At 38.9% G+C, this 19,493-nt stretch overlaps 1 protein-coding gene across 1 annotated transcript in view; it reads right to left on the reverse strand.

Moving 5' to 3' along the window:
• The window catches only part of LOC132554770 (uncharacterized), a 28,926-nt gene extending 11,821 nt beyond the window's left edge, over window positions 1-17,105 (reverse strand). The window contains exon 1 of the mRNA XM_060219081.1: window positions 16,991-17,105. Coding sequence (XP_060075064.1) covers window positions 16,991-17,105 — 115 coding nt within the window. The remainder of the gene's footprint in view (window positions 1-16,990) is intronic.
• Between the last annotated feature and the right edge of the window lie 2,388 nt (window positions 17,106-19,493).

A 19,493-nucleotide genomic window follows, 5' to 3' on the forward strand; every position in this document is an offset into this window, starting at 1 on the left:
GACATATTTGTTGTAAAAGGAATTCTCTATTATTTCACTTTGGATACTACTAATTAGCATTCTTAACTAATAGAACGGTTTTTGTTCGCTGTAGTGATAACTGTTGTACGGAGAACAACTTGGAGCGATACACGTGTCTCGTTAACTTCTTTACGTAGCATATACTTTAACAAGACGAAGAAAGTAGAGATAAAATCAACTGATTACATTACTGATACACATAATGGACTGAAAATCTTTTCAGTGAAATTTGTTGACATTGTTACCACAGAAACAAGCTGTGCCCCTCTCCGGCACTGATATAGCTGTTAGATATCTGACAATATACCTATATTAGGACAGGAAGTATACACCTTGTCAAGTAATTCACATTTATATTTGGATGCCACGGTCATACGCCGTCTTTAAGTAAAAGGGTTAATGGCCACATGGGTCGTATATAACCTGGAGAACATATAGTTTTCTGATACAAGAATTACATAATCAGGTCAGTTTATAACTGTCAGAGGTAATACGTATTCAGTAAGGTATGACAGACAGGAAAGTTCCATCACACTTCGACACTGTTTTTATGTATAAAAATTCTCCTTTCATTCACATATTTGTCTCTCGATTTACATGTTAAAGATTTCTCTGTCATTCCCTCGGGGTGATATCCTTACCACCTACAGATAGATACAGGTATAACAAATAGCACGTGCTATGACCCTAATCACAAGAGTGTAATGTCATTATTTTATGTAACATAACCAAATTGATAACATGATCAATTTCGACTTTCGATGCATATTTCATGTGACATTCATAATGATAATAAGGTTTCACAACAACTTATAATATGTTTGTGTTTTCTAAGTATGTGAGCAAAATAATCGAACACTGGTTTGTTCCGTGGACAGAGCTATATCAATCCTCAGTTGACAGTTTAGACAGCACTTGACCAGCCAAACTCTTACACTCGGATTTAAATATCCCTTTCCATGGAACAGGCCCACGTATAATTCTTTTAGTCATTACATGTGTTTGACATTGTTATCTCACGGTGAATTTAGATAGATCTGGAGTCATATTTTATCATATAAAACCGTCAGGTTTACGGTTCATCAGGATTTGTTGCTTTTGTAGTGTTTACTATAGAACTCTTAATCACTGAATACCTTAGGATATTTAGTAATGATTTGTAGGATTTGAAAGAAAAAATCGTCACTAATGATGTCCGTTCCTAATTTGCCTCTCTATCTTATATCTTAAATGTCAGTGTTGTCGGTTTATCGTCAGGAAATGTGCAAAAATGGTCATACACTGTATGACATACACACCACACACTGAAAAGCTTATGCTTTCTGACAAATTATTACACAGATCTATAACGAAAAAAATGTTCCCAATAACCTATGATATTACCTCCAGTTGCAAATTAGTGTAGCTTGTACTTTTATTAACTTTATAGGCTTGTGCTGAATCTTTTAACCTAATTACCTCTGATAACAAGCGTCTTAATGACTTTGAATTACAAGTGTAACTGTGACACTTACAACCTTTGGTAACAATTGTGACGATAGAGTTCAAAATACCACTTCAAGCTGTTGAATCATGTCATTAGATTATCATTTCTTATTAAACATGCAATCAATTCAACCAGTTTTGTAAAATATTACTGAAACGAAATAAGATAATTTAAATTGCACTTGACTTGAGTGTTAACCAGTGTTATAATTAACACTCAGTGGGATTGATTCCAGCAGCTCTGTGATTGATATACAGGCTTCGGGAGATGGCTATGTGTGGGTAATATTATACAAAGTCTACTCTTTGGAATGTTCCTATCAGGGATGACGTTAAGATGCCACTTCAACAGAAAGTTTGGAAGTGACTTCTGCTAGATAAGAGAGACTACAGTACTTAGATGAGGGTCAGCAGGATGTTTAAATCCTACAGCTATTCCATAAAGAACTACTTTTATCGAGACAAGGGGTAATTGTTGTATAAAATATTCAATAAATTTGTTTGGTATACCTGACCATAATATGGTTTCACCTGGTCTGGTCTATATCTGATACGTGTAGTGGGTGGAAATGTAATAAGATTTCTACATTTAACGATGTCCGTCATTTCTATAATTGCCTGACCTCATACCAGGTAGGTGGGATCTCAAATAACCGAATAGCAAAGATGAGGCCATCCAATCACGCCTTCATATCAACATATTTACTGAGTGATGTGTAGCTGGATCAGTGTTAAACATGTCGGTTAACCTAGTATACATACATATGTGTACAGTATTGGCGCTGTCATCTTAACAGAACTTTTGGTTATCATACCTAGCTCTCCCATAAATATGTCCTATATGTAGACTACAATTAGTATAAATACGTGACATTTAACCTGCAAAATTAGGCCTACTTCAACATATATATTGAAATCAAATCAACTCAGTACAACAGAAACATCAAGTATGAAATATAACACCAGGTCAAATATGTCAACACCAAGTCAAATTTTACAACACCAAGTTAAGTATTACAACACCAAGTCAAATATTACAACACCATGTTAAATATTACAACACCAAGTTAAATATCACACACCTAGTCAAATATTAAATTACAACACCTAGTTAAATTTTACAACACCAAGGTAAATATTACAACGCCTAGTTAAACATTACAACACCAAGTCAAATATTACAACAATACAAAGTTCAATATAACAACAATACAATGTTTGATATAACACCAAGTTAAATATTAAAACACCGTCAAATATTACAAATCCAAGTCAAATATTACAAATCCAAGTCAAATAAAACAAAATCAAGTCAAATGTAACAAAACCAAGTTGAATATTACAAAACCAAGTCAAATGTAACAAAACCAAGTTGAATATTACAAAACCAAGTCAAATGTAACAAAACCAAGTTGAATATTACAAAACCAAGTCAAGTATTATTACAATGTCAAATCAAATTCCCACAAATCGTTATTGTAAATACATTTACCTCTGAGAGATCTAAATTCTTCATTCGCCAAAAGTCTGAAGGCATAGAGATATATTTTATCTATAAAACATTAATGAAGCATTGCACCAAAAATAAAGATGGATGGGTTGGAGAATGGCATACAACAAACTGTCAGTTGTACAAATGTACAGTAACAATGCTGTTTTTTCAAGCCTTATACAAATTAAGAACTAACCGAAAACTGACACGAAATTATTTTCTGCTCAAACACTTTTACTAATTTACGAAGAATCCATTGTTAATGCTAATACAATGCAACACCTTGTATGTCTTGAATCACCTTTGATTCATTATACTAAGTTATCAACCAGGAAGTTTTACCGGTATTTTTATGGTACTTTTACGGTACTTTTAGAGGTACTTTTACGGTACTTTTAGAGGTACTTTTACGGTACTTTTAGCGGTATTTTACGGTACTTTTAGAGGTACTTTTACTGTACTTTTACGGTACTTTTAGCGGTATTTTACCGTACTTTTAGAGGTACTTTTAAGGTACTTTTAGAGGTACTTTTACGGTACTTTTAGCGGTATTTTACGGTACTTTAACGGTACTTTTTAGAGGTACTTTTAGCGGTATTTTACGGTACTTTAACGGTACTTTTTAGAGGTACTTTTAGCGGTATTTTACGGTACTTTAACGGTACTTTTTAGAGGTACTTTTAGCGGTATTTTACGGTACTTTAACGGTACTTTTTAGAGGTACTTTTAGCGGTACTTTTACCACTGTTTTTGTGTTGTTACATTTGATACTTAAGAGAGGGGTATATCTGTCGCAATTATTATTTATTCATTACTAAATCTTCTCCTTATCATCATCACCCATCTGCAGTTTGATGACTAAAGCAGCTACTTGTGTCTTCGTCCGAGGAACTTTATTTATACTGACACTCATTTGTCTATGATTACGATAATTTGACAGCGAAGACTAATTTTGATACTGACCTCTATATCCCACTCGAGTTAATAAAATGCAATGACCGACCAATTTTAGCAACTCACTGTAATTTCTCACCAGAGAAATAAGAATCCAAAAACCTGCAATCTCTACAATGAATTCATCGTATATACCATCGGTATTCATGTTTCAAACAATATGTCGACTCCACCAAATGAAAGTATCCAGACTTTAATTAGCTATCCCGTAGGCCGGTGTGAGCGGTAGTCGACTATGTGATAGTGGTATGGACGCTTTGTTGTACACGGCCTAACAGGTACTAAATAAAACCATCATTCACAGTAAGCGTGCCCAATCGATTAAGTCTGAAGAAACTGTCGCATTTTTTGCAAAGATTTATTTTATAGCCATGTAAATCTCTGGAGCTGTTTTATCGTACGGAGGAATTTACTGATTCTATCGGCCAGCATAGTTTTTTTATCTTGAATAAGTAGGCAGTTTAATGGCGGTTAAATAATGTCTAAATCCCGTATCCTCGGTTATCATGTTTTACCTCGGTCAGTATTCTATCTCCAGTTACAACATAAGTTACTGCGTCACTTATTTATGTTTGTGTATCTTTCTTCTGGTTCTTTTTGGTAACAGGGTAACTTTAAGGCAGTTAACATGCCAATCGTCAATATAGTAGATAATATATGAACGCTCCACAGTTCGAAAGACAATTTGAAAATAGATAAGAGTCATATATAAGTTGCCTAACTTCTGTGAATAAAAGGCTGACTTAGTTCATGGTCAGCAAGGAGCTACATGTATTTATCTGAGACTGTTGTTGAATGCATTTGAAATTGTCTTGATTGAACAATTCTATCTTTGTCTTCAAGATTACCACATTTCTTTCAAAGATGTTTATTTTCAAGAAAATCTGTGAACGTCAGCCACCTACGAAGATGTTGGTAGAAGAAACATATGTCCCTAAAAAAAACGAGTTGTTTGTATATGTCCTTTGGAAAACCCATAGGAAACGTACAAAAGGGAACATCATTAGAGTATAAGTCCGTGCAGCTAAACAACCGCTCGTTAATGAAGGAAACAAACCCATCGTTTGGTGTACAATCAGCGGCCTTTCTATGTTCTATGTTTGTTCAAGATTACATAATAAACTGATTGATACCTGAATACGTTCATATCATAAACAATTACGTAACCATACCCAGGCTGCCGACACTTTCACTTAACCTTAACATTCATATCGATCTAAGCCAAGCACAAAGATTAGGTGATGGTTTTAACATACGAGCTCCTCACGGTAACATCGAAGGTTAGAAGATTTTACTACCAAGCTGTATCGACCCTCGGACGATCTTAGCAGGATAAACATTCTAGATTAAGCAATTTATCATCCTAGAGATATAGAGGAACAGCGTAGGTTACCGGTAGAAGGATATTCGATAATACCTCAAATTAACAGACATGAAATGAAGATGTATAATTTTGCTTAATATCTCAGGACAACTTCAATACACATCATTGTACACGTATATACTGTCATTTAGATAAAATGTAACACGTGCAACAACATTTGGTATAGACTAAAGATCAAAACATGTCAAACCTTTGTGAAATGATGGTTGTCACATCTGACACCATCATACAACACATACGCAGTAGAAAAATTGAATTGATCACAGCGAGTTACAGTTGTGGGATCGCACAACGTTACACGATGTGCGGTGTGCTTACGATGTCTGCACGATGTGCGCACGAAGTATGCACGATGTCTGCACATCGTAAACATGCTTATAACCTTCAACCTTTGTATTTAGCGTTTCGCATTGGATGTGAATGTCGTTACAGAATTTCTCGCTTTTCACTTGCAAGATACTGTTGGTTGCCTATTAGTCCACAAGGTTTGTCGTTACCTGTATGCCACGATTTTAATTCATTCAAATTGTAGCGTGGTTCAGATTAAAACCTATCAGACATGTGAAGTTTACAAAATGTATTGAGTTATTGGACTAGCACGCCTCCTCGTCTACATATTGACATTTCTTGCGATCACACTGGATCAGCCGCCTCCAAGTTTTGATATTTGTCATTAGCATCTATGACGAGTCATAGAAGGACGAAACAGTTGTATGATGTAATTGAGAATTTTATCAAATGATGTTTTTCATTTATGTGTCTTATGTACAAGCTTCCTCTTGTCATGGCCAGACTTATGTACAATCTTCCTCTTGCCATGGATAGACCCCTTGGATGTCATCTCGGTACGATACTGAAGGATATTAAGAATTTTCACGCATATTCTTTAAAACGTGTAATTTTGAATTAAGTTACGTCAAAAACAAAAAAACCAAATACAGTTGGTAAAAATAGACTTTCTTCTATCAGTCTATCGTAAGTGGAGAATAGTAAATTGTGTTTATATATATATGTGACAGAAACGGTGAGATAATCTACAACAATTGGCATCGGTATCTAATTCTTTCGTCAAGTTCTAAATAAACGATTCAGCATCGCTGTTTTAAACGAAACCACAACTGGAACAAGATTACATAAATGAAGAAGAAATGAACAGGAAGAGATACAGGCTAGAATATTTACGTTGTAAACGCTTTGAAAAGAAAGATTAACGGAGCGATACCATTCGAAATTTAGGCACTTTTGAATGGTATTATGTTTAGCACTTGAGACATTCAAGAGTGCCGTGATCCTACAGATAAACATCTGCAAGCCGACCCCAGTTTTTCTCCTCGTATTGGTGATTCTTTCATTAGCGAGTACATGTGGTCCTCAATTTGTAAGGAGCTGAGAGACTTAGTCGCCTACTCAATGTTTATAAGCAAGCGAAAATATACATTGAAATCTTTAGATCACTGCAGGGTTCCGATAACTAAAAAATAACACCAACCACAGAGTTTATAGGTCATCATAGTCTGATACTCCACACAGTGGAGCTCAAGACAGTTATCAACGATATCAACTTCCAGTAGTCTCGATTTTAAGATCGAATTTGTAAGGTGACTATCTAGGTAGTACGTTGTGGCCTCCTCCGTCGATTAAATGGTCAAAACAAGTACTTGTTGATATTTTTGTTTTGTTGTGTGTGTGTGTAGGGGGGGGGGGTGTGAGGGTGGGTGGGTGTGTGTGTGGGTGTGTGTGAGGGTGTGTGTGTGTGTGTGTGTGTGTGTGTGTGTGTGTGTGTGTGTGTGTGTGTGTGTGTGTGTGTGTGTGCTGATGGGGGTTAAAGGTGTATAAGGGTATGTGTGTGAGGTGGGGTTGAAGGGAGGTTGAAGGTGTATGATGGGGTGTGTGTGGTAGAGAGGGGTTAAGGTGTATGAGGGTGTGTGTGTGGTGGGGTGAAAGGGGGTTAGGTGTATGATGATATGTGTGTGTGGTGGGGTGAAGGGGTTTAAGGTGTATGAGGGTATGTGTGTGTTGGGGTGGAGTGGGGGTAGGTGTATGAGGGTATGTATGTGAGGTGTGATGGAGGGGGTTAAGGTGTATAAGGGTATGTGCGTGTGTGGTGGAGGGAGGGGGTGGTGTGTGTGTTTCGCAGTCATACGGCAACATTCTGTTCCATCATTTAAATTGGAAGTCAGCCATTACATGTATCATGCACTTGTTTCAAATGTTCGCCCTGGACCATTCAGTACTACAACACATATCAACGGTTTGGTATTAAACATACAATTTATATGAGTTGATCAGCTTTTAAGATAAAGTAAGTTAAACCTCAGGTTTTCCTGCCGTAGTGTTTACACACCAAACACTACAACTACCTTTAAGTAAATATGTGCCTTGAATTAAGCTGTGACACCATAGGTTTACATCGTAAACGCCGCAAATCTTCATTGAGATCTATAAATAAGTTCTGTATAACCCACCCTGTACCGAAGATATAACAGGAAGGCCTGACTGTTTATGCAGGTTTTTAAATTCACAATAAACGAATAAAAAATACCAAAAACAACAAGAAACTAAAAACTATAAGAAATGAAAAAAAAAACTTTTAAAAGGCGGTCAAGTACGCAGAGACAGGGAAGGTCCTCAAGAGACATTATCAATAAGAGTAGGTTATAATGCTAATATCTGTACACAGAACTTGGCACAAGTAGACTTTTTCCCATAGCTTAAAAAAGCCTCTCGTGAGAGAATGACAACGTTAAACAGGAAGATGTCGGCGCTCACTGGTCACTGCTTAATCAAAATCCTCTCGTGAGAGAATGACAACGTTAAACAGGAAGATGTCGGCGCTCACCGGTCACTGCTTAATTGAAATCCTCTCATGAGAGAGTGACAAGGTTAAAAAGGAAGATGTCGGCGCTCACCGGCCACTGATTGTTAAGTTCTCTCGTGAGAGAGTAACAGTGTATGTGTTTGAAAAATTTAAGTACTCTCGTGAGAGAGAGACATGGTGCAGATTGAGGTGAAGTTATTTTCACTAATTTCGGGTACAAAGAGAATTACACTGAATATGGTTATCTCGATACCAAATGTGTTAAAATATTCGAAATTGATATGACATATCAACCGAGACCTTAAAACCAACCGTGACCATTTAATTGTGACCTTGTTACCGATCAGGCTGGCCAAGTTATGTCTACAGGCCTAAATGCAACACTGGAGCGGAAGGTTTGACTTCCCATCGAATTAAATGCTGAGTCTACAGAACGATATCAATGTTTCAGTGAAGTCAACGATTAACAGCTGTTGATCGAAGACGACTCGGAATGTGGCTTACCTTATTAGCGACGTTAGGATACAGTTCATACAGCGAATACACAGATAATCTGATATTAGCTCCACTACAGTGTGTGCTACAGGGGCTTACAATGCCCTTCCAAATAGCTCCTATAAACACTCAGTAGTTTATTTTGACTTTTGCTTTTTGCTAGACATCCAACGACATACAGCCGCCATTGACATCCCCAGCGTGTGTGTTGAATTTCAATCGAGATCTGTGTTCAGATTAGATTGTCCAACTGTATATTACACTTATCAACCCAGATATATGCTGATCAAGCTTTTTTGACTTTTAAGATCATTAGCTTATGAGAAACAGTTTCCGCAACGCCCTCACATTTGATTTATTAAAACGTGAGATTCTGGTTCTTCATTCAATTGGGGTCATACATGTCTCTGTATTTTGCCTATAGTTATCTCCCTCTATTGTTTCATAACGTGTAAGTAATGTGTAATCCTTGTGTCCAGAGTTCATTCTCTCTATCATACAGTGGTTACACATTTGATGATAGTCTCGTAAAGTTAGTTCCAACTATTCTCATCTTGATAAAACCCCTATCTCCATGCCTTCTCATCAGTAGAAATATCATCGTTTGAGGGCAGGAGGAGACCTATACAATCACACATATCCATCGACATCCTGTACAAGGAACGTCATTTATTTTCGAATTAAAAGCGTAAATGTTTATAAGTCTCGGTACTAAAGAGATGGAGTGACTGGCATGTCTCATAACGGAAACTGAATTGTGATTTTTCCGATTCACGCATGCGTGAGGAAAATTTCATGGTGTCATGCGACACCATCACCGACCTAATGGCGTATCTATGTTTACAGTTGTTAAAATAATTAGTCATTCGAGACTAAACAACACTCCAGATGGATAAGTCGACCATAACAGTCACGTTTGATATACGTCACTTAATATGGTAATAATGGAAAAAGTGCAGTCTGGGCGAAACGGTCGCCAATAAATTAGGGTGTAGACAATTTTCACACGAATCACGCCAATCAAACTGTTCCGTCCGATCCGATGACGCTTGACGCCGTCCCCGTTTATGTCGCACTAATTCGACACAAAGACCAGTAGTTAACTCTTAGTCACCATGCACTCACCTTTTATAGTCTAATGGCATTAAAATACGGCGATGGAAAACTTTCACGATTTTGTGATCAACATCTTGATATAGAGCAATTTATAAATTTAATTTACTGTTTACCTATTTTTCAACCTTCTCTACGCAGTCAAGCATATACACAACAGTCATCAATACCTGGTAACTGGTAAGGCTGAAGGTAAATAAGCAGGTTTTATACTGGAAATAACAAATTCACATATTATGAATAACCTGTAGTTTCTGCATTGAAAGATGTTGACCCTCTCAGGTGTAGTCTTTATATCATATAATTATAGTGTAGAGTTCGTCATGTATGGTTTGATGCCCGTGGAGAATGAATTCCACCTACTACACAGAGTTACATTATACATCGGACAGAGGTATAGAAAGATTATTATGGGTCGTCTTAGGACAAAGCAATCCAAATTCTTACTCTAAATCAGTTAACAAAAACTTCATTATTTCCGCTCAGCAAGAACTTTAATGTTCCACAGAGACACCTGAAGTACCACATCAGCTGGAAATGTGCAGAAAATAAATCTGATCAACTGGCTGAGGGTTTTATTACTCTCTTACACAAATAAACACTACAACTACAAACCCTACGTTCCCTGAAACCACAGATCCCCGAGACCATCTGATACCCGATTTCCGTCCCTGAGACCATAGATACCCGATGTAGGTATCACTTTGAAATGTCAGGACAGCGTCAAATCCGTCTTAATAAATAGATTGAATGATGTAATACCTAGTAGTGAGCAAACGTGCAGACATACATACTTGATACGATCTAATATTATTTATCCCCTGCTTACCTTTATCACTGTTTGGCAATAATTCTACATATATATCTACACATCAAAGACAACATGCACGTGACTAGTAGATTTTAAAAATCATGAATATCTGACAGGAATACAGTAATTATTGTAGTACAAACTTAGGCATCAGCGATAAGCAAACCACAAACTGAACCTTCGTGTTTTAGCTAAGAACTTTATGGTTTTTTAAATATAATGTATTTCTGCACATGTAAACGCAACAAGACGCCCACAGACAATTGTATCCGGATAAGTTATAAACTGTATCCTGAGAAACATGTCGTCATTGTCTGATTCACCAAAACAACATAATGCTTGGTCAAAGGTCATATGACACCTGAGGCAGGTCATGTTTAACCATGTTGAGTACTTCACAATGTCAAGGATGTCTAATTCCCCAAACCCACCCAAGCTACCTCATAAAACTCCAGCACGGCCACCTCTTACGTCTGTACATGGCTAAATCTCCAATATTTTGCCATGGCAAACTCAGTCTGCATGGTGACCTCTCCCACATCAATTACGGCTAACTTCCTACTTCTACATGGTGAACTCCCCCACATCAATCATGGCTAACTCCCCATCCCTACATGGTGAACTCCCCCACATCAATCACGGCTAACTCCCTACATGGTGAACTCCCCCACATCAATCACGGCTAATTCCCTACATGGTGAACTCCCCCACATCAGTCATGGCTAACTCCCTACATGGTGAACTCCCCCACATCAGTCATGGCTAACTCCCTACATGGTGAACTCCCCCACATCAGTCATGGCTAACTCCCTACATGGTGAACTCCCCCACATCTATCATGGCTAACTCCCCCACATCAGTCATGGCTAACTCCCTACATGGTGAACTCCCCCACATCAGTCATGGCTAACTCCCTAAATGGTGAACTCCCCCACATCTGTCATGGCTAACTCCCTACATGGTGAACTCCCCCACATCAGTCATGGCTAACTCCCTACATGGTGAACTCCCCCACATCTATCATGGCTAACTCCCTACATGGTGAACTCTCCCACATCAATCACAGTTAACTTCCCACTTCTACATGGTGAACTCCCCCACATCAATCACGGCTAACTCCCTACACGGTGAACTCCCCCACATCTACATGCTTTTCAGCGTATACCAGAAGTGTGAACTTTGTTCCGATGTCTATAAATGTGATCCTTGTTCCATTGTATACAAACATGTACCGTCTGCCGGTGTATATCAAAGTGGGCTGTGTTTCCAGGGTATACTAGTGTGGCCTGCGTTACAATGTATACCGCGATGTGTTTCAATGTATAGCAATTAGGGTCGTAATATGTTGTATACCAATTTGAACCGTATTTCAATGTATGCAAGTGTGAGCCGATGGCCGCTGTTTACCGATTTGCTTATTTATTTTGTATATCAGTATTGCCCATGTTTATCACAGCGGTCCGCTATAAATCAGCTGTGACTTTCTTCCGGTGTAAACCAATGTTGGCACCGATGTGTTCAGTTTTTACCAGTATAGAACAAGTTTCGGCGTATTCCATTGTGTATCGGTAAATAAAACTGCAGGCATGGTTCCTGTGTATAACGAAGTGTCCCTTTGTATACAACTGTGTGCTGGTATCCAGAATATCAAATGTCATGAAGTTTCATATTATACTAGGATGCAAAATGCGCGTACACTGTTTGTGTTAGATAAAAAATTATTGGCTAGAGAAAGAGACGATACAGATGTTCTAAAGACCACGAGGTGTCTGTATTGAAATGACATCACATTTATTATTCTATTGTTATCACATAATGCATTGTTAAGACATGGTAAGACTACAGATATATCAGTAGATTAACTGACGCCCACGTATACATTATAATACTGAAATGCACAGCGAAATATGTAAAGAAATTAACCTGGGGAAATTGAAGTTTATTTACATATGACGAAATTTCTCACAATATCCTCGGAGTGATAATTTTATGAATCATAAATTTAGAATATTGTCATACAGAATAAATTCAGATATGTAAACCATATCGATGTATGTATTTCTCCGTAATAGATTTCACAACGTGACCATAACAAACAAAATAGATATGTGAGTATATATCAAATGGAACTCGCCGTGACTTGGACATGGCCACTAAAACATAATCCTGATTTCAAAAGTGAACGAAGAAATGTGGCAATAGGAGACAAAATGTGGGAGAAAATTGAGACATGTTGACAGAACATTAAAGGAGGCATGGGAGACATCAGGACAGAACATAAAAGGAGGAGAGACATGTGAGACATTAGGACAGAACATAAAAGGAGGAGAGACATGTGAGATTTCAGGACAGAACATAAAAGGAGGGGAGACTAGTGAGACATCAGGACAGAACATAAAAGGAGGGGCGACTAGTGAGACATCAGAACAGAACATAAAATGAGGAGAGACATGTGAGACATCAGAACAGAACATAAAAGGAGGAGAGACATGTGAGACATCAGCACAGAACATAAATGGAGGAGAGACATGTGAGACATCAGGACAGAACATAAAAGGAGGAGAGACATGTGAGACATCAGCACAGAACATAAATGGAGGAGAGACATGTGAGACATCAGCACAGAACATAAAAGGAGGGGCGACTAGTGAGACATCAGGACAGAACATAAAAGGAGGGGAGACTTGTGAGACATCAGGACAGAACATAAAAGGAGGGGAGACTTGGGTAGAGTGTAAAAGTTAGGGGGATTGAGGGGAGACTTGCGAATCGGAAATAAGTATTGAAGTAGGAGAGACTTGATGAAATATGTGAGTTGAGACAGAATGTAAAAGGAGACGGGCAATCTTTAAAAGAAGGGGAAAATGTAATTTAGCACGTACATGTATTTCGAAATAGTCGAGACGCATGTGAGTCAGGGCACGGTGTAAAAAGAAGAGAGTGTGCTGCCTGCTTCTGGTCACGAGAAAATGTACATAGTATATCAAAAGAATTCTTTACTTAACTACAAATGGTACGAAGTAAGACGCTACAACATAAAATGAAAACAGCCGACAGGAAACAAGACATTGTACACCCGATGCGATCCTTTCTTTTAAATCTTTAAAGTATACCAGGACCTGAAAGGGTATGTACTGAGAATCAAACACCTGTGACATACATGCAGGCAATAGAGTTCAGGTTAAATATACACATCAGTAAATCATATACAGGTGTGATATGATCATGCACAAATAGGTATCTCATCGTTGTCTCATCGCAATATACACACATGTTGTGCCGTTTTGTACACTTCGATTTTCATTGATAAAGTCGGTCGGATATTGATTGTGATGTCATGGTATGGCATGGAGAACTTTGTTACGTCACCAAGTGAAAATGGCGAAACAAATGAGTGCCAACGTCGATTGTAATTCGTTAACAAAGTACACTCGCGGTTTATAAAGAAATGACGAAGCGAATTCGCTTTTACATCTAGGGACATATACCATTTAAATGTCAATGTTGTCTACCGTACACGTGTAATTAATGTGAAGTACATAGAAGTGTAATGTACAAAGTGTTATGGGTATGTACGGTGTACCGTGTACGTGTAATGAACGTGTGCCGTACAAAGTGCTACCGACATGTGCCGTGTACGTGTTATGAACGTGTGCCGTACAAAGTGCTACCGACATGTACTGTGTACGTATAATGAACTTGTGCCGAACAAAGTGCTACCGACATGTACTGTGTACGTATAATGAACTTGTTCTGTACAAAGTGATACCGACATGTACCGTGTACGTGTAATGAACGTGTGCCGAACAAAGTGCTACCGACATGTACCGTGTACGTATAATGAACTTGTTCTGTACAAAGTGTTACTGACATGTGCCGTGTACGTGTTATGAACGTGTGCCGTACAAAGTGCCACCGACATGTACCGTGTACGTATAATGAACTTGTTCTGTACAAAGTGATACCGACATGTACCGTGTACGTGTAATGAACGTGTTCTGTACAAAGTGTTACAGACATGTACCGTGTACGTGTTATGAACGTGTGCCGTACAAAGTGCCACCGACATGTGCCGTGTACGTGTTATGAACGTGTTCTGTACAAAGTGTTACAGACATGTACCGTGTACGTGTTATGAACGTGTACTGTACAAAGTGTTACTGACATGTACCGTGTACGTGTTATGAACGTGTTATGTACAAAGTGTTACTGACATGTGCCGTGTACGTGTTATGAACGTGTGCCGTACAAAGTGTTACTGACATGTACTGTGTACGTATAATGAACGTGTTCTGTACAAAGTGTTACTGACATGTACTGTGTACGTGTTATGAACGTGTGCCGTACAAAGTGCTACCGACATGTGCCGTGTACGTGTTATGAACGTGTGCCGTACAAAGTGTTACTGACATGTACTGTGTACGTGTTATGAACGTGTGCCGTACAAAGTGTTACTGACATGTACTGTGTACGTGTTATGAACGTGTGCCGTACAAAGTGCTACCGACATGTGCCGTGTACGTGTTATGAACGTGTACCGTGTAAACGTAATGGCTAAGTAGCGTGCAGTTGAAGTGGATCATACTTTTGCCGTTTCCCATTGTGAGACGGTCTAGATAAGATATTTGGTTTGGCCAATGGCAATGTAAAGTAATCTCTTCAAGCATACATATCACAAAAGGTAAGTTAACAGTGGATTATACCATTGGTTTACGGTATAGTGTAAGGTAGTACATATAACACACACTGTGTACGATAAAGTGTGGAAACTGAAAATTTCCCTTTTCGAGTTCAATCAGCTCTAAAAATATACCGAAAAGTTTCCACTACATATAAAGACGACAGACAAATCAATATCTTTGTGCTTATGGCTGCAGATTTGGTCATATGACTTTCCATAACCACGTGTTAATCAGCACTGCTCCTTCGTTTACTACATGCTGCACCATATGATATACAATATATTATACTTCATCATAATTAACGTTTATAGATACTTATATACAATTCTGTGTATCTAGGACAGGAACATACATGTTACAGAGATGTCCTCGCGATGTATAATATTCTAGAGTGCAAAGAGCTTCACAAATGTTTCCGTCAGACATATGAAAGGAACAGAAATCCCTCAGAGATATCGCCATCAGGTACACGTGTATACGGTACAGAAATCACGAGTGATATCCCCATAAGGTACACGTACATGTATACATGCGGTACAAGGATCCCCCACAGATATCCCTATTGGGTATATATACCGTACAAATATCCCCCAGAGACATCCCCATTAGGTATATATACGGTACAGATATCCCCCAGAGATATCCACATTAGGTATATATACGGTACAAATATCCCCCAGAGACATCCACATTAGGTATATATACGGTACAAATATCCCCCAGAGACATCCCCATTAGGTATATATACGGTACAAATATCCCCCAGAGATATCCACATTAGGTATATATACGGTACAAATATTCCCCAGAGACACCCCCATTAGGTATATATACGGTACAAATGTCCCCCAGAGACATCCACATTAGGTATATATACGGTACAAATATCCCCCAGAGACATCCACATTAGGTATATATACGGTACAGATATCCCCCAGAGACATCCACATTAGGTATATATACGGTACAGATATCCCCCAGAGACATACCCATTAGGTATATATACGGTACAAATATCCCCCAGAGACATCCACAATAGGTATATATACGGTACAGATATCCCCCAGAGACATCCACAATAGGTATACATACGGTACAGATATCCCCCAGAGACATCCCCATTAGGTATATATACGGTACAGATATCCCCCAGAGACACCCCCATTAGGTATATATACGGTACAGAGATCACCAGATATATGATGCAGAGATATCCCGTATCTCCTGATAAGTAGGTATCTGTTAAAAACACTCCTTGCATGAATTACGTCACAATAATCATTCATTACTATTATTGTATATAACATGACACCGAGAGTTCGGTGTCTAGTTTTCAAATTTAGCAGTAGTGATATAATTCACATAAATAATTAAAATCCTAAACAAACAGCACAATCTGACATGTAAGACCAAGAATTGGACTTCCCAAATACCCTACTTTATAACGTAGTTACATCATACTGGACATAATTACGACAGCAAGTCCGCGTGTTTATCTCTTGTAAGTCTGTGTGTACGTACACATGTCTGGGGGAATACACACACAAACTGCCGCAGTGTCTCAGGGGATACTACAGCCACAGACAGATCGATAGTACTATAGGGTTAAGTCATTACAAGTAGAACTATGTTATCAATGGGTAGTATATAGTGAAAGTTAGTCTACAGGTACACAATGTATACAGGCCTGTGAGCCGTCGCTATCTGACCCAGATCAGGAGGGCGGAGTACTTACCTGTACAGGTAAAACTAATCATTAGTAATAAAACTGCACATGTTATGTCCACTGTTGACCATTTCGCGACACTATTTGCTGTCCGGTACCTGCCAGCGTTCGTTCGTCCACTCATGTCGTCGCTGTGTCCCACCGTGCCAGGAAAGGGTGTCCCCTAACTCTGACATACGGAATAATACGACCAGGTAGTCCCAACACACGTCATATACAGTGTGCGACTATTTTTAAAATGTTATCACAAATTAAACAAACAAGGTGACTCACGCGGAAAAAGCCCTGTCGCCTCGAAATATACAGTAATTCACATACATTGAAAAACAGGTGAACTGTTCCATATGGAGCTTATATTTTTCCCACACTAAGGTAAAGATTTAAAACATCCTTCCGAGTCATCGATGTCGATTTCTACGCTGTATGTGTGTGACGATAGTCCCCACGTGTTCATTCATGGCGAGTACAAGGAATGTATAGCGTAGTACAGCACTGCCAATGGTAAGGCCACTATCGGCTCACACGAAACGTCACTGAAAATCGACGACTTCCTGCATCATCAGCAGTTCTCTGATTTCTTGCCAGATATAGAATATTTCAGACGTATTGTCATAAATTACAACATCTATATATTGGTGTCTGCCACGTACGTTAGACTGACGCACAGACAGTTTTCCTGGAAATCTTACTGCGATGTCTCCGGATTGCTATCACTTGGCTACCATGTATAATGGCTAGGGACAGCTGGAGAACACTCACGAAGCATTGAACACCGCTTCAAACATTTACGATCGACCGCAAAATGTGGGTGCAGGTTTTTAAAAATAATATTGCATGATCCTTTGTGAGGATAGTAAACAATACACTCTCTCCGAGTTTCTAGCTACAATCGACATGTCCTGCTGTATGCAACCAAACAGAACAGCAGATCCGTGTAGTGATAGCGATTAGTTGTGCAATAAGCAAAGGCAACCTTCACGCAATATCACACGGAAGTATTTGCAATTAGCTCGAATGAAGACCTTGTATACATTGATGTTAATTAGGAAGTGGTAACACGTGCGTGTCTGTAATGATTACATTGAGAATAAACAACGGACACCGTCAATAAGGTTTCATCATTTCCGATGATTAAGTTGGTGATATAAAAAAAACTATCGTGTGATGTTTATAAGATCTGTGTGAGCTATTTTTCGTGTTTTTCAGTAGGAATACATGGCATGTATCCGTCACCATGCTAATGATACACAAAGACTCCCTACCCACCCGCCCCGCGACAAATGCCAAATGTGGAAAGAGGGGACATGAGTGGCCACCAAAAGACAACGGGGTCCTTCAGCTAACGGTCAAAGTGCGAGAATGATTTCGAAAAAATCCCCTAGATAACTATTGTTAGCTTAATGATTGATAAAGGGAAGGAGGATTATCGTAAAATACAAGAGAGAGAGAGAGAGAGAGAGAGAGAGAGAGAGAGAGAGAGAGAGAGAGAGAGAGAGAGAGAGAGAGAGAGAGAGAGAGAGAGAGAGAGAGAGAGAGAGAGAGAGAGGGAGGGGGGGAAGATATTGTGTAATATGAGTATGGAGGTGTGTATTGTTAGTGGAGAGCTGGGTAGTGTTTATGGATGGGTACAGTGTATTTATTGTATACTGATCCTGTGTAGTGTTGGTGGAGAGATGGGTCAAGTAGTGTGTAGTGTAATGGAAAGATGTGTACAACAGTCTGAAGTATTAGTTGCGATGAGAGTGCAGTGTTGTGTAGTTTTAGTTATAAGATGTCTACACTGATGTGAATTGTTAGTGAAGAGAATGGTACGTTTGTGTGTGTGGTGTAAACGGAAAGATGGTATGACAGTATGTAGTGTTAGGCGAGAGAACGGTACCGTAGTGTTATACAGAGAAGGGTATAGCGGTGTGGGTAGTGTTAATGGAAAGATGGGTACGACAGTGTGTATTTGTGTAGTGTTAGGCGAGGGAACGGTTCAATAGTGTGTAGTAAAAGTCGAGAGATTGGTGCATCAGTGTGTAGTATATAGAGATGGGTACAATAGTGTGAAGGTTACAGTGGTGTGTAGTGTTCGTGGGGGGATGGTACGACAGTGTGTAGTGTTGGTCAAGGGATAGATATTGTATAGTGTTAATAGAGAGATGGGTATATTGGTGTATGTAGTGTTAGTGGTGGGAACGGTACAATATTGTGTAGTGTTAATGGGGTGGGGGATGAACAGTACAATATTGTGTAGTGTTAATGGGGTGGGGGATGAACGATACAATATTGTGTAGTGTTAAGGGTGGGGGATGAACGGTACAATATTGTGTAGTGTTAATGGGGTGGGGGATGATCGTTACAATATTGTGTAGTGTTAATGGGGTGGGGGATGAACGGTACAATATTGTGTATTGTTAATGGGGTGGGGGATGAACGATACAATATTGTGTAGTGTTAATGGGGTGGGGGATGAACGGTACAATATTGTGTAGTGTTAATGGGGTGGGGGATGAACGATACAATATTG

The sequence above is a fragment of the Ylistrum balloti genome, unplaced genomic scaffold, assembly GCF_031769215.1.
Source record: "Ylistrum balloti isolate Yb309-2 unplaced genomic scaffold, AGI_CSIRO_Ybal_v1 Utg370442, whole genome shotgun sequence".
Taxonomy (NCBI): domain Eukaryota; kingdom Metazoa; phylum Mollusca; class Bivalvia; order Pectinida; family Pectinidae; genus Ylistrum; species Ylistrum balloti.